The sequence below is a fragment of the Nannospalax galili genome, unplaced genomic scaffold, assembly GCF_000622305.1.
Source record: "Nannospalax galili isolate Female #2095 unplaced genomic scaffold, S.galili_v1.0 scaffold102, whole genome shotgun sequence".
Classification (NCBI taxonomy): Eukaryota; Metazoa; Chordata; class Mammalia; order Rodentia; family Spalacidae; genus Nannospalax; species Nannospalax galili.
This window is the reverse complement of record NW_008351958.1, coordinates 503,742-520,698: the sequence shown is the minus strand read 5'-3', so window position 1 is coordinate 520,698 and position 16,957 is coordinate 503,742. Positions and strand designations below refer to the sequence as shown.

Sequence of the window (16,957 nt, the reverse complement as noted above, 5' to 3'; positions counted from 1 at the left end):
GAGAGAGAAAGAAAGAAAGAAAGAAAGAAAGAAAGAAAGAAAGAAAGAAAGAAAGAAAGAAAGAAACTAAGTGGCATAAACTGCCTGACCAGGTGGCCTTGATCAGTATCAAGCCTGTTCTAGTCCTCAATACATGAAACAGCTCTGATAAACAAGAATCAAAGTGGGCAGGGAGAAGCTGGCTGATAGCCGAACCTTCAGTGCCTGTGCAGACAGGAAGGGAAACCACACTGGTGTGGACGTGGCGGGGGTCAAAGCCTGCTGCTCAGTAACTGAAAGCATGAGCTTTAGAGTAGGTCCCTCTGGATTTAAACCCCAGCACTGCCACTGACTACTTGTGCAGTCACTTACCTCAATGAACCCCAGTTTCTCCTCTGTAAATTGGGAAAGATAGTATTAGAAAGACACAGTGTGCCTGAGGCATAGTCAACATTCCCCATGACTATTATTCATCATCTTTGCTTCCTGACATGATTTAGACTTCCTGTAATCCAGACTGAAATGGCACACAGTGAGACTGCAAGCCCATTACATGCTACCAACACCTAGGTGAGTTTGGAACCCACCACTTAATCTGGGGAACACTGTCAGCCCATGCTGAAGACCCCATGCATCTGCCATATAAGAGACACGCCCAGATCCTTCCCCACACTCCAGACAGTGGAGGCCGGATGTTGCTTTGAAGATCTGAGACTATCTGCAGCTTTGCTTAAACACTAGCAACTTTAAAACTGCAAGATTCAGGGGGTTTCCCTTGATACTTATTTTTAAAACTGAAGGGAAAAATTAACCATTGACCCCCTTCCTCCCACCACATAACACAAAGCAGTGTGGAATAAAATGACAGTATATGGGCTGGTGTAACATTGGAGTTGACCTTGTGGAGTCCTTCCATCTCATTTTGTAAAACAGATAAAGGCCTTATACACATTTATTTGGCAGTTATCTCCTGGCAAATTAACAGAGCTAATGGTTTTTGTGACAAGAACCCCCAGTCTAGGCTCTCTTCCACTGACTAAGATGGAATCATTCCTATTTCCCAAGAGAAAATGTGTTGCTTCTGAAAACTAGAAGAGGGGCGAGGAAGATCTCTCTCCTGTCAAGTGGACTGTTTCCCTTGAAAGGCTCATTCTCTTCATAACAGTTACATATCATTTTATGTTGCATCCTTTCTGATACAGTTGGTCTTTTCCCTTAGGCCCTTGATGGGTTCTTCTTTGTAGTGAACCTGGAAGGCAATGTGGTGTTCGTTTCAGAGAACGTGACACAGTATCTAAGGTATAACCAAGAAGAGCTGATGAACAAAAGTGTCTACAGCATCCTGCATGTCGGGGACCACACTGAATTTGTCAAGAACCTGCTGCCAAAGTCTATAGGTAAATATCTGCTGGTTGGAGCAAGTAAATAGAAGTGTGTTATGTCATGGGGATAATAGTGATGGGTTATTTTCCGAGACACTTAGGTTTTTAAGATTAAGACTCGTGGAAAGGATATCTTTAGATGCTGGTCTTCAGTGGATTATCATTTTGAGCCTGTATTTAAAATATGTGAAAATGGTTCAGATGGAAAGTACTTTGAGCGACTATTTGCAGTTATTTTTTTTCTATTTTAAGAAGGCAGCAAGTTGCTGCCCTTACCCACCTTACACAGTGCCTGCCAGCTTAGATAGTTCATTTTCTTTTATAACCATCTCAAAAGTAGGCCATGATATGTTTGAGATTTGACTCCTGTTCAGTCCTATGTATGATAAGAGTATAAGGGTATATGTATAGGGAGGGCATCCTAAAAATAAAACACTAAGGAGCGGTGGCATGGGGAGTTTGGGTGTGTTGGCCCCTGTGCTTTCTTTCATCTCAGTCTCCTGAACGGCTCTATAGGTGTCAGTGCAGGGCATAGCCTCCTCAGCTCACTTCCCTGTCTCAGACTTCTGCCTTCTTCCATTTGGTTTGGAGATGTTGTGCAGAAGTGAGCGTATGAAGGATGATGGGCTGCTGTTGACAGTGGGAGACTCACAGCACAGGCCAGCCTCAGTTGCTGCCTCAGGATTGCTGTTCCCACTTACTCAGTGGTTCTTTTTTTAATATTCTCACTTAAACTGTTAAGAACATCTTCACAGATAAAAAAGAATGTAAAAAATGTGTAAAAAAAAAAGTGCAGAAAAAGGTCAGTCCAGAATTGGCAAGTATTCCTCTTCTTTTTCTTAAAACTGTTTATACAAGCTGGTCTTATAATTAGCACAGTAAATAGAAAGAGATCCCTTCGAACTTCCAGTCTGGCCAGCTTTGCAGTGGTAGGATAACCCTTTGTTCATAGTGACTGCAGCAATCACAAGGTGTACTTACGGGGCTCCTTTTGTATTTCTCTAAGAAATGAGAAAGAGAATGAATTCATATTCAAGTAATGAATACTTTAAGATATCTGCAGTGATTTCATGACTCCCTCAAAGGACCCGTACTTATTACTTCACTGGTTTAAAGAGCCCTTTGCCTCACTTCATAATGTACTTTTTTTTTTTTTAGTTTCAACTTATTAATCTAAATTAATAAGAACTTTGTTTCCCTTTCTTCTTTGATAGGTCTATGTAAGCTTTTACAAGTGCTGATAGTAAAGTAAGATTTCCAAATGTCTGCAAAGATATATAAAACTAGTTGTGGTTCCTTCTATAATTAGTGTCATATAGTAACTTACATTTGCTTTTTAAGAAATATTATTTTTATTTTATGTGTATGAGTATATTGCCTGCATGTAAGTGTACTCATGTTGTGCAACGCCTGAGAAGGTCAGAAGAGGGCATCGGAGTCTGTGGAGCTGGAGTTATGGACAGTTGTTAGCCGCCATGTGGGTGCTGGGATTCGAACCCACATCTTCTGCAAGAGCAGTCGATGCTTTTAACTGCTGAGCCATCTCTCCGGCCCCCACATTCTCTTTTTTTCTGTCTATAGTTTCTTTCCTTGTCAATCTGGTAGTCAGGGCTCAGTGTAGAGTTAGTCCTACTGTCCCTAGTGTTCTGTCCTGTGATTCTGATGGATGATTCCCTTTTCTTGTGGCTCATGCTTTCTTTTTGATTGTGACTGGCCATAACATTTTTAGGTAAAACATAAGGAACAATAAAGGAATGAACACTGAAATGAGAGGATTGATTCTGATTGAACATTTCTTTGGGTGTCAGCTTTCTCCTTGGGTCCATAAGCACTGTTTAATAACTCAAATCAGTCATTGTTTTTTCTTTCACTGTTTTCTCTAATGCATTTCGAAAAACGCTGATACCTTTAGTTCAATAACTTTTTTTTTTTTTTTTTGGTCTTTTTGAGACAGAGTCTCCCTGTAGCCTCAGCAACTCCCTATGTAGATCAGGCTGGCCTCCACCTCACAGTGATCCGCCCACCTCTGCTGGGGTTAAAGGTATGCACGACCACACCTGACTTAGTTCAGTAACTCTTAATATATACATTTTAAATTTTTGATACTAAAACGGACTGTAAAGTAGCACCATGTCTTCAAGAATTTTTCAGCTTCATTGAGGAAGTCTACGTAGAACAATCAAGAGAGGTTATAATCAGCTAGGCATGGTAGGGCACCCCTTTAATTCCAGCACTTGGAGGCAGAGGCAGGCAGATCTCTGTGAGTCTGAGACCAGCCTCATCTATAGAATGAGTTCTAGGCTAGCCAGACCTATACATGAGATCCTGTCTCAAGAAAACAAGAGAGGCTATAATCAAGAAGTCAGAAGCAGACAAGTTAGAAAGTACACACTAAAGTTTCTTTCAAAAGTCTGACAGTAATCTCTGAGAAGAGGCCTGAGAAGTTGAGGTGTTCCAGAGCACCCTGCCTTGGTGTGCAGTAGCTCAGAATGGGGAATGGTGGTAGGATAGCAGCAGGAGCAGGTGTTCATGTGGTATTGAGGGTGGAGTGGGGAGACTAGGGGAGGCCAGAGGGAGCTAGATGGATGGGGCAGGACTGCTCAGTGAGTTTTGAGTAGTGTGTTCCTGGCTACATCTCAGGTCCAGACTCTCTGAAAGACTTTGATATTTGCAGCAGTTGGTGCCATTTGCAGAGTTTTGTGAAGGGGTAACACATCTAAAACTGGAATGCAAGTGGACTGAACTAAATTTCAAAAAAAAATCAAAGAAGGGGGGCTAGAGAGATGGCTCAGTGGTTAAGAACACTGGTTGTTCTTGCAGAAGACCTGGGTTCGAATCCCATCACCCACATGGCAGCTAACAATTGTCTGTAATTCCAGTTCCAGGGGATCCAACAGCCTCTTCTGTCCTCCGCAGGCATTGCGCGACATGGGTGCACTTATCTACATGCAGGCAATACACACATACACATAAAAATAAAAATAAAATATTTTAAAAAAATAGAAGGAAACCCCAAAATAGTCTGTGGTAGTCTAGTAATAAGTAATCAAGACGTGAACTTGAAGCAGTTAGGGTGAAACCCCACGAATGTAGATGAGGTTTTGAAAATCCCAAGAACGCCCCCAAGCTGTAAAGCAGTGAACAAGTGTCTTTCCATCAGTATGATCAGAGTATTTAGAAAAGTATCCTGCACATGCAAGTGTAAAGCAGCGTGCTTTTCCTGCCCCACCTGGATAATCCTGCACCTGTTGTTTGCTTCCTTGTAATCCTGAGTCCCTTTTGCCTCACAGTGAATGGGGGATCTTGGTCTGGTGAACCTCCGAGGCGGAACAGCCATACCTTCAACTGTCGGATGCTGGTGAAGCCTTTACCTGATTCAGAAGAGGAAAGTCATGATAATCAGGAAGCACACCAGAAATATGAAACTATGCAGTGCTTTGCTGTGTCTCAACCAAAGTCCATCAAAGAAGAAGGAGAAGGTAGGATGAAACCTCAGAGAGCTCCTGTGCCCATGGGCTTCTTCCTGCACTGCCGGTCTCAGCCCTAGGAACTGAACACTAGTGGTTACACAGAGAAATGCATGAAACAGTTGCTAGATTTCTTTCCATTTTTACTATTTTGTAATCCAATTTCCTCCTGCAGTACTAGAGCTCAAACCTAGGGCCTTGTGCATGCTAAGCAAGTACTCAGTACTTCTAAGTTAGATCTTCAGCTTCATAACTTAAGTTTTTACCATCTTAGAGTAGTGTTGTCCAATGGAATGTTCTATGATGATGAAAGTGACAAATCCCCCCCCCCTTTTTTTTTGAAACAGGGTCTCCCTGTAGCCCCAGCTGGCCTGGAACTCACTATGTAGACCAGGCTGGCCTTGACCTCACAGAGATCCGCCTGCCTGTGCCTTCTGTGTGCTGGGATTAAAGACGTGCACCACCACACCCAGCTGAAAGTGACATATCTTGTTTCTAGCACAGCAGCCATGATCCAAAGCCAGAGGGCTGTAGCAGGTGACCATATTACAGCTCTGACAGTGGCTGATGTTTCAGGGATCCTGGCTTCCTTTGAACACCTATGCAAATCTTGTCCCGTAGCCCCAGAAGAATGCACACAGGTACCAACAGCACCTTTTCATAGACTTTCCAGGGAATCGTGGAACCCATGTAGGTTATCCATGGACTCTGGCCCTTCAGTGTGGTATAGCAGCAGAGAAGACAGACGAGGAATGGGGAATGGAGGGCTTTCCAATGCATAACCTCACTGCTACTCCCATACTGAGATGTTGATGTCATGCCACCCTGTGCCTTTCAACCAGCCAGTCCACATGGCTTAGTGTCACTCTGTAGTAAAGACAGTGCTAGAGAATTTATTCTTCAGGAGTAGCAGAAGGGAAGGCACTTTTGGCCAGCAGAGTAAGCAAATATCCTGGGAAGTAATCAGACAGGCCAACTCCTAATTCAGCCACTTACCAGATCTATGGCTGTAGACTAAATCTTTCACTTCTCTGTGCATCAACTTATTATCAAATGAAATCACCAATTCAGTATCAAAATGTAGTAAGGGGTAAGGCTGCAGGTGTAACTAGTGGCAGAGTGCTCACCTGTGTGTGAGGCCCTGAGTTCAAGTCTCAGCACACACACACACAAAGGTTATGAATGTGATTGAATGCTAATATAGTACTTCTTAATTAAAATACATAAGTGTCTTTTAGTTTAAATTTTATCAGAAAGGACATATGGAGAGCTATTACAGATGACATACAGTATTTCAAAATTAGCCTTTTGCTTGGATATGAACATCAAACAATTTTATTATTTCTGTTCAACAAGAGTAAGTGCTGCTAATTCATCTGTGATCTGCTAAAGCAGTATAATAAAGGTCGTCATGTGTGCTAACATACTGTTTTGTGCTCAAACCTTTGTATATTGAGAATTGGATTTTTGGCTAAGGGTATAGTTCAGTTGATAGAGTGCTTGCCTTACCTGCACAAATTCCTGGGATCATACCCCAGCACCACATAAAATGGGGCATTGTGGTACACACCTGTAATTCTAGCACTCAGGAGGTGGAGACAAGTGGATCAGAAAGTTCAGGTTCATCCTTGGCAACATAGCAAGTTGGAAGCCAGCTAGGATATGTTAGACCAGTCTGTAAATTAACAGAATTGGATTCTGAGGAGGAGTGGGATGATACACACCTCTAATCCTAGCACTTAGATGAGATTGGGAGGGTTTAGATTGCTATGATTGTAGTAATCCTTGTACTTAGGCAATAGCAGCAAGAGGATCACTGCTAGTTTGAGGCCTGTCTACACATAGTAAGTTCTGGGCCAGGCAGGGCTACATAGCAAGACCCTATCTTTTAACAGAAAAATTTGGATTCTGTCCTTTCATAAAATGTAGCATAAGAGCATGGTTTCTTTTTTCTTTTCTTTTTTGAGACAGGGTCTCACTATATAGTCTTGGTTGGCCTAGAACTTGCTGTGGAAACCAAGCTGGCCTCAAACTACAGAGCTCCGCCTGCCTCTGCCGCACAAGTGCTGGGATTAAAAGCATGTACCACCACTTTAGGCTTCTCTCTCTTTCTATGACTGTGGTACTAAGGACTGAACCTTATACATGGTAGGCAAGTAAGTTTTCCACCACTGAGCCACATTTCCCCATCACTGATGACAACTCCATTTTACTATGTAAATACCAGCAGTCTTTCAAGAACATCCAAGTTCAAAGGTGAACAATCATAAATCAATGATACAAGAGATATGAAGAGACTTTTATTTTTGTAATGGTCTTTTTCATCAGCCTTTTTTAACTTGAAAGAGGCATGCGATGTGAACAACGGAAGTGGGGCGAGGTTAAATGCTTAGCCTTGGCTGCCCAGGGAACTCACCACTGCCAAGATTATAAACTGTGAGGTGGTGCTCCAGGCACATTTTCTAGGTGCAGTGGGGTTTCTGCTCTGAATCTACATCTAGTTTATATTCCTTGCTTTAAATTTCATATTGCCCTCATGGGTACCTATGTAGTTTATTAGGAGTAATCCTGAAATTAAAAGGCAAACCCTTGACAAAGCAGAGTATTAGATTTTCGTTTTCATTTTTTTTTAACATTAGGAATTAGTTTTGCTTTTACACTCAGCCATTTAGGAGGAAAGGATTCCATTCTTCCTCACTGGGGATGGTTTCCAGTGGCTAACTTTCTAGTTTGGTGGATGATTTCTTACCATGTGTACTATGTGGTGTCAGCATTTGTCTTCTGTACCCAGAACCTCCCACCATAGGCAGATAATTAAGCCAGTGAGAAACTAAGGTCCACCATGTTGTCTCGCTTGTTGATTTATAAGGCTATGCTGTCATAAATATTTGAGTTTATTTGATCAATTTAAAAAAAAAAAAAAAAAAACACTTCAATAGGTGTGGTGACACTTGCCTTTAGTCCCAGCACTTGGGAGGCAGAGGCATGTGGATCTCTGTGTGATCAAGATGGTCTACATAGTGAGTTCCAGACCAAATGGAACCCTGTCTCAAAAAGCCCCCCCAAATTCAATATGATAAACATTTATTTCTCATTTAAGATTTGCAGTCCTGCTTGATTTGTGTGGCACGAAGAGTCCCCATGAAGGAAAGAACAGTTCTTCCCTCTTCAGAAAGCTTTACCACCCGCCAGGACCTCCAAGGTAAATTCTTCACAAAGATAAAAGCAGTCATTTCAGAATGCGGGTATCTATGAATGCTACCAGTGTCTGTGGAAGACTCACATTGAGAAGCTGTGGTAGTGATGGCTGCTGGGGTAGAGGTACTACCAGCAACAGCCCAGAGAGGGAGAGACCTGCTCTCGCTGTGTTCCTTTGCGGCTGTATATTTGTGCTGCCAATACTCTTAGCTCTCCATTATCTGCAGTCCGATCTCTGTGTAGTCCACCATCCCCAGATCAAAATTATTCAAGGGGGAATACATATATAAACACACACACACACACAGAGAGAGGGAGAGAGAGAGAGAGAGAGAGAGAGAGAGAGAGAGAGGAGAGAGAGAGAGAGAGAGAGCGCGCATTATTCTGCGCAGATGGATGGTAGGATAACAGCTATTTACATAGTGTTTATATTGTATTGAGCAGTAATCTAGAGATGATTTAAAATATAGCAGGGAGAGGGAAGCTGGGCATGATAGCACATGTCTGTAACTAATCACACACTCTGGAGGTAAAGGCAGGAGGACTGTGAATTCAAGGCCAATCTGAGTTACATAGTGAGTTCCAGGCTAGCTTGGGGTATACAACAAGACCCTTTCTCAAAAACCAAAAATTAACAAAATAAAAAAGCATACAGGGAATGTGTAGGTTAAACACAAACACTGCACTATTTTGCATGAGTAACAAGCTGTCCATGGATTTGGGTGTCCATGGGGCTCAACCCCTACAGATACCAAGGGATAATTAGGGGTAAATTTATGTATGCCTAAGTTTTAATTATTTCCATAGAGGTTAAGTGTCTCTGTGTATGTCTGTGTGTGTCTGTGTGTCTGTGTATCTGTGTGTCTGTGTGTGTAATGCCTGCTGTTGTCTCATAGGCAAGATCACTTCTCTGGACACTAGCACCATGAGAGCCGCCATGAAGCCCGGCTGGGAGGACCTGGTAAGAAGGTGCATTCAGAAGTTCCACGCACAGCACGAGGGGGAGTCTGCGTCCTACGCGAAGAGGCATCATCATGAAGGTAGGTCCTCCACACACTGCTTCTCTTGAAGGGGGTTCTCTTGAAGCTCACCTCACAGAGCTCGTGTCCACCATCTGACCCATAAGCTGCTTGAGAAGATAAAACAAGAGATGATAAAACCACAAAAGGAACAAAAGGAAGGGAGAGGGATATGATAGGATAATAAGGTAACACATAGTCTACAGAAACAGTATCTAATTTCCCAAGGGCACTCTAGACATAGGAATGAATGAAATGTGCAAGTGAGTAAATGGTCATCTCATTGGCCTCATAGCAAGCCAGTGAGGTAGGCATCCTGGTCCTGCCTCTGTAGACTCTCATGAAGCTGAGGCAGGGAAGTGACTGACTTCCAGGCATCCAGTGGGTATCAGGCAGCTGATGAATTCTGTACTGAGCCACAAGCCCATCCCGGTCGTCACTCTGCCATGTCTTCCCAAAAGCCTTTCCACAAAGTCACTTTTTCTCAAGTGCATTTGGTTTTCCTTTACGGAACTGAAAACAAATGAAAAAACAAAAATCCTTTAGCTTTAGCAAATGCTAAGTTGGGGAGAGAGGCACTTTGATTCTATACATGCCTGGTCACCATGCACTTGCTTAGTCCACATCAGCCCTGCAGCTCCTGAGGGATTCATGACAGCAGGGCATTTCATAGCTCAGTGTGGACAATTGTCTACCACTCAGAGGAGAATTTGTAACTAACTGTGGAAGATGGAGCTGTAGTTTGTCATCCATTTGATGTACATCTGTGACCTTGGCTCATACTGGTAAGGGTTGTACATTGAAGCTTTGTGCTTTTTTAGATGAAAAAGCACAAACCATAGTAAATTGACCCTTGCTTCCCTTTGCTCTCCTCCCGGCCCTTCACTTTATTCATCCTTTTTTCTTAGAAATTAAGCGAAGAATCCAACAATTTGTGCCCTCCAATATTTTCATTAATGTTAGATTAGGGAAAATACGTATGGTGCATTTGATAGAAATCAGTTTTTAACCTACTATTTCAGTAGGTAATGACTTATAATAAAGAATAATAACAGAAACTTAAGAAACCACTTTGAGCAAGCCTATTCAGTGTCCTGGGTCCCGAATGCCCTACATTTAATTCACAGACTTTCTGGCTCCTTATAGGAAGGTCTACACAGATATGCCAGGTGCTATACTGGGTTTAAACAGATAAGAGGCACTAAAAAAAAACTACATACAGACTTACAGGTAAAAGTGCTTACTGCTTGAGCATGAATAAGTTCAAATCCACAAAAACTCATGTAAAAAGCTACAAAAAAACAAGTGTAGTTGCATACCTGTAACCCCAGCACTGTTAGGGGAGGGACAGAGGACTGTTGGGACTTGCTGGCTGCCAGGCTGGCTCCAGAGAGTAATAGAACAAGACACCTGGATTCCTGTCCCCCACAGGTACACACACATATGCATACCATATGTACACATTCATACATACACAAATAAAAATAATATAAATAATTTTTTAGTTTATTTTAATTTTTTTTCTTAAGTAGAGGATGTTTAATGCAGAGTATGGTTGTAATAAACCACAAGACTGAAGTTTCACTTTCCAATTTGAAAAATCCCTAAAAAGATCTCCAAACTTGGAACTGGAGAGATGGGTTGGCAGTTAAGAACACTGTCTATTCTTTTAGAGAACCCAGGTTTGGTTTCCAACACCTACATGGTAGCCAACAATGGTCCATAGCTCCAGTTCCAGGGGATTGGACACCCTCTTCGGGGCTCTGCAGGCACTGTATGCACAGATGCACTTATATACATGCAGGCAAAACACACAAAATATAAATAATTTTTTAAAGAAATAGGTAATACCAGGAACTTCCATCTGCATTGAATAAAAATGTGCTAGCAGGCTTTCTGATTTGGGAGCTCCCTAAATGATTCAGGTGTGTGCCCACACATTCCTTCTCAGCAGAGAAGTTGCACATAGACCAAATAGAAAATCTTTAAGAGATTGTAGCAAGGTCAGAAAAAAATTCTGAAATTATAGGCCTCTGGGACTGAGAGTCCTTTACAAAATTGTATTTTAGACACATACTTACTGTGCAAAGCAAAATAAGCAGCATACAGTAGCTGTTTTCCAATATGGAGATGGTTGATAGCAGAAAGCCATGTCTCAGTGCTGTGTCCAGCCAAAACTGCGGAGGGGCCTTTTGATAGACTCTTGAGGAAGCTGTACTAAGAAATCAAACTCTCTCTCTCTTTCTTTCTCTCAGCAGTTTTGTGGCATAGTGAAAATGTGCTTGGTCACTTTGGAACTAGCTGTTAAACCCACAAAACTTGTACTGACAACTATATGGTAGAAGCAAGGTAGACTTCTTAAATGATTTAAAAGACAACTGCTTATCACTTTTTTCTGAATTGAAATAATCTTTTTATATCAAGTATTCATTGTAGTATACAGTTGTGTAAAAAGATTTCAGTCTCGGGGCTTGAGAGATGGCTCAGTGGTTAAGAACACTGACTGTTCTTGCAGAAGACCCGAGTTCGAATCCCAGAACCCACATGGCAGCAAACAACTTTCCGTAACTCCAGTTCCAGGGGATCCGATGGCCTCGTCTGTCCTCCACAGGCATTGCACGACACAGGTGCACTTACCTACATACAGGCAATACACACATACAAATAAAATAAAAATAATAAAATATTTTTTAAAAGATTTCAATCTCGAAATTATTTTAAAGAAATTACATTAATCTAGTTGATTTACATTACATTTTTTGTCTTGAAAATGGGTGTCTGAACTTTATCTAAAAGTTAAAAATAGACCAATGACACCTCACTGAGATTGGCACTTTGTTTCAGTTTTGCTTAGCCTTCTTGAGTATTTCTTTTACTTCCTATTGTTCTTACCACAGAAATAACACTTCTTACATTGTGGGAAACAAAATTGGGAGAACGTACTCTGAGGTGAATGACTAGGTTACCTCAGATGAATATTCTGAAGATTCAGTGTCACCATGTCATAAATTTCATTTTGATATTTATATTATCAGGGAAATCAAAGCAAATTGTACTCTAGAGGTACTATGTTTTACGTTTCATTGTTGTATTGTATTTTAATATCTTAAGCAAATTATGGAAAAGCTTATTTTGACCTGATAAATTGTTTACACTCTACCCTGACAATGAAGATTTAAGAAAGCAGTTTGAGTTTTCAAGCTGTTTTTCTTTTTCCTGAGAAAACAATCTACTAAACTTAATGGTTTTTGAGTGAAAAGTACATGTACTTTTAAATTTGATGTCTTGATATCTCCTTTTAATGACTCCTTTTAACATACTGGTAGGAAACCTGATAGTTTATTACTGTTACTATGGCTTTTCATTCTTCCCCCTCCCCACCTTTCCAGTTTTTTGTTCTTAGTTTTTTTCCTAATGTGCCTTCTGTTTCCTTATTTGCCTGCAGTTCTGAGACAAGGACTGGCATTCAGTCAAATCTACCGTTTTTCTTTGTCCGATGGCACACTTGTTGCTGCCCAAACGAAGAGCAAACTCATCCGTTCTCAGACTACTAATGAGCCTCAGCTCGTGATATCTTTGCACATGCTTCACAGGTAATCTAGTGCTCAGCCTCAGTTTCCCATGTTCAGGGGACAGCTTACAAAAGCAACATACCATTCTAGAGCTTTGCAGTTTTGCTAGATACTTCTGAATTTGACTCTGGTGATATATATGTGTGTGTGTGTGTGTGTGTGTGTGTGTGTGTGTGTATGTATATGTATATGGAGAGAGAGAGAGTCATTATCTAGCCCTGCCTGGCTTGGAACACTATGTAGACCAGGCTGGCCTGGACTCACAAAGATCCACCTGCCTCTGCCTCCCAAGTGCTGTAATTAAAGATATGTGCCACCATACCACACCCAGCCCAGAGATGGCTGATAAAACGAAGTTGTTATTCATTCTTGGCTAGGACCAGCTCATCATATCAGCAAAGTCAGGCTGTCCTTTGCATTTTACCTTTAACATTAAAAACACAAGGCTTGGATATGGCCTCCCTCTCCACTGAAGAAGGGACATTCCCAGGGGCAATACAAATGAGAGCCATGGCTTCTGATCCTGTGTGCTTAAAGCTGTCAAACATATATTCTTTACAATATTTTTTATTTTTGTTTGGGGGTTTAATTAACTTCCTCACATTAGACTTAAATTGAGTGGTGATAAACATTTCTATAGTAAAGGAAAGAAAAATTGAATGTTGATTTTTAAAATAAATGTCATAGACCATATTGTTTAAGTGTACTCATTTAGTAAAATGATTGAATTTCAGATTATATAAATATTTATGTAAATGCTAAATGAAACTTTATGAGGTACTGCCAGAAGATATATAAAGTTGCTCTGCTTAAAGAGTCCATTTCATTGCATTTCTCAGTTATTTTGCTTTCTAGAGCAGGAATGAAAATGCAGACAGCCCTAGTTGCCAACTATTAGTAGATCTGACCTCAAACTGAAACAGTTAGAAAGTGATTACAGAGGTGGCCAGTTTACCCTGCCCCCCAGCTGAAGCTGATATTTAACAGTGATTGAAAGTGATTACAGAGATGACTGATTTCAGCCCCCTAATTTAAGCTGATATTTAACAGTTTGAGAGACCTATTCTGTTTGGATTTGTGAACACATTTGGTAACTCACAAGAAACTGCCAAGGCTGAAATTAAAACTCAAGGGACTTGGGAAGCCTGCTTGTAGGCATCAGCTAATAGGATGGATTGGCATTTTCCTGGAGTAGGGGAATAAAAATCACAAACTATGTTGCCCCAGAACCCCCCACCACAAATTCTCTGAGGCTTTCCCTCTGGTTTGCAATGACTGGGGGGAGAGTGGAGATCTGTTAGGCAAGGTGATGTAATTCCAAGCAGTGGCAGTAACTCTCCTGCCTCAAGTACAGATAGTCTCTAACAGCTAGGAGCAGGGTTTTTCCCCACTAATGTCACAGTCCACCTTGAGCCAAGTGGCATCTATCAGAGCCTCCAGGCATACAGATATGTCCACTGTCAGCTGAAATTTCTGGCAAATGGTTGAAGCCAGTAATGCTTATTTGGGTAGTTTGTTTAGGTCTATGCATGTTCTCAGTTGCTCATGAGGAAGATAGATTATATAATTGGAGCCTTCCTAATGTTCTGTCTACTAACTGAATTTCAGATAGAAGTAGTCAAATTTAAACACACCCCCTTGTGTAAAACCACAGACATCTTAATGAGTTGCCTGAAAAACATGCCTCTGGTCCAGAACTGCACGTGTTCAGTCTTGTCTGTAATTGCAGGTGGTTTCATCCAAGCGCTGCCTGTCCCTTAGATGTAGTCTGCTTTGTAAAGAAGAGACCCTGCCATTTTTCAAATTAATAACAACTCCAGTATTTTCCCTTTTATCTTACGTTTGTTTCTTTCCTTATTATACAGAGAGCAGAATGTATGTGTAATGAATCCGGATCTGACTGGACAAGCTATGGGGAAGCCATTGAATCCAATTAGCTCTAGCAGCCCTGCCCATCAGGCCATGTGCAGTGGGAACCCAGGTCAGGACATGACCCTCAGTAGCAATATAAATTTTCCCATAAATGGCCCAAAGGAACAAATGGGCATGCCCATGGGCAGGTTTGGTGGTTCTGGGGGCATGAACCATGTATCAGGCATGCAAGCAACCACTCCTCAGGGTAGTAACTATGCACTCAAAATGAACAGTCCCTCACAAAGCAGCCCCGGCATGAACCCAGGGCAGCCCACCTCCATGCTCTCACCAAGGCATCGCATGAGCCCCGGCGTGGCTGGCAGCCCTCGCATCCCACCCAGTCAGTTTTCCCCTGCAGGAAGCTTGCATTCCCCCGTAGGAGTTTGCAGCAGCACAGGAAATAGCCATAGTTACACCAACAGTTCCCTCAATGCACTTCAAGCCCTCAGCGAGGGCCATGGGGTCTCATTAGGGTCATCGTTGGCTTCACCGGACCTAAAAATGGGCAATTTGCAAAACTCCCCAGTTAATATGAATCCTCCCCCACTCAGCAAGGTGGGAAGCTTGGACTCCAAAGACTGTTTTGGACTTTATGGGGAACCATCGGAAAGTACAACTGGACAAGCGGAGAGCAGCTGCCACCCTGGAGGGCAGAAGGAGCCAAATGATTCCAGCATGGCCCAGGCGGCCAGCGGGGAGAGAGCCGAGGGGCAGAACCGGCTGCACGACAGCAAAGGGCAGACCAAGCTCCTGCAGCTGCTGACCACCAAGTCCGACCAGATGGAGCCGTCACCTTTGCCCAACTCTTTGTCAGACACAAGCAAGGACTCCGCAGGTAGCTTGCCTGGACCTGGGTCCACACATGGGACCTCGCTCAAGGAGAAGCATAAGATTTTGCACAGACTCTTACAGGACAGCAGTTCCCCTGTGGACTTGGCCAAGCTAACAGCAGAAGCCACGGGCAAAGAACTGAGTCAGGAGTCCAGCAGCACAGCTCCTGGGTCAGAAGTGACTGTCAAACAGGAGCCAGTGAGCCCCAAGAAGAAAGAGAATGCACTACTTCGTTATTTGCTTGATAAAGATGATACTAAAGATATTGGTTTACCAGAAATAACCCCCAAACTTGAGCGACTGGACAGTAAGACAGACCCTGCCAGTAACACAAAACTAATAGCTATGAAAACTGTGAAGGAGGAGATGAGCTTTGAGCCCAGTGACCAGGTGAGTTTTTTAATGCCTTCCCAGGTGAGCACATCTGCATCACCGAGGATTTTCTCCATGGGGCAGTCTGACTCAGTAAAAATAAGTCTTTTCTTTCAGAGGCCTTACCTTGAAACAGAGTTAATTGCAATGAATCTGTGTTACAAACACGTCCCCTAGCAAAGCCTGACTTAGTACCTAGGCTTGGCAGACCCTGTAGTTTGCCTCTTGAACACTGAGCTCTGCCACTGTAGGTCAGAGCAACTTTGGACACTGAGCAAACAGGTGTGACTGTGCTCTAATACAACTCTACCTGCAGACCCTGGAGCAGACAGTTGTGAGCCCAAAATGTTCTTCCTTTGATTTTTTTTGGTGAGTGGTTATGATTACTGCTGCTGGCAATAGGTAAATCCATTCTTAGGTCATGGGTCATACAGAAACAGGGTGGGCAAGATGAACTGCAGACCAGCTGTACTTGACTGACCCCTAAATTGGCAGTAATCACTTTCTCAATCCTGGGCTTCGTCAGGACAGAATTATCTATTTACCTCTCTATATATATTTTATTTTACTATTTTTATTTTATGTGTATGAGTGTATTGCCTACATTTATGTAAATTGCACCCGTGTCGTGCAGTGCCCAAGGAGGATGTCGGATCCCCTGGAACTAGAGGGGAGTTATGAACGGTTGTTAGCCACCATATGGGTCCTGGGAATCGAACCTGGGTCCCCTGCAAGAGCAGCCAGTGCTCTTAACTGCTTAGCCATCTTCCCAAGCCCCCACCTCTCTCTTTTTATGATCAGAGTTTAGCTGGGTTTCAGCCCCAGTGAAGATCCTTCTGCCTCTCTTCTCTCTCATTGAACACTTCTAAGAAATGCAGAATTCCATAGACCATCGGTTTAAAAATACATAAGAGGAAATGGATAGAAGAGCAAAGGTCAACTCCGTGATCATGTGTTTGAGCCAACATCTATCAATTTGAAACCAAAATAATAGGTTATCTTCTCTTTTCTGCTTGTCTCAAAAACCAACACCTTAAAAAAAAATCCAGGGATTCAATATCACCCTTTTTTTTTTCATTGACAAAAACCAGTACCATATGTAGTATGATCTGTTGTAGAATGGTTAAATCAAGCCAGTTAACATAATGTAGTACCTCCTATGCTGACCATTTTTGTGGTACACATGCTTAAAACTTCAGTGATTTTTTTTCAGCGTACATTTG

At 42.2% G+C, this 16,957-nt stretch overlaps 1 protein-coding gene across 7 annotated transcripts in view; it reads left to right on the top strand.

The window, feature by feature from the left end:
- Positions 1 to 16,957, top strand: part of Ncoa2 (nuclear receptor coactivator 2) — a 302,083-nt gene that overhangs the window by 241,112 nt on the left and 44,014 nt on the right. For all 7 annotated transcript variants that reach the window (XM_029553995.1, XM_029553991.1, XM_029553994.1 and 4 more), the window contains 6 exons: positions 1,199 to 1,376; positions 4,652 to 4,840; positions 7,929 to 8,030; positions 8,923 to 9,066; positions 12,491 to 12,638; positions 14,483 to 15,752. In XM_029553995.1, the coding sequence (XP_029409855.1) occupies positions 1,199 to 1,376; positions 4,652 to 4,840; positions 7,929 to 8,030; positions 8,923 to 9,066; positions 12,491 to 12,638; positions 14,483 to 15,752 (2,031 nt within the window). The remainder of the gene's footprint in view (positions 1 to 1,198; positions 1,377 to 4,651; positions 4,841 to 7,928; positions 8,031 to 8,922; positions 9,067 to 12,490; positions 12,639 to 14,482; positions 15,753 to 16,957) is intronic.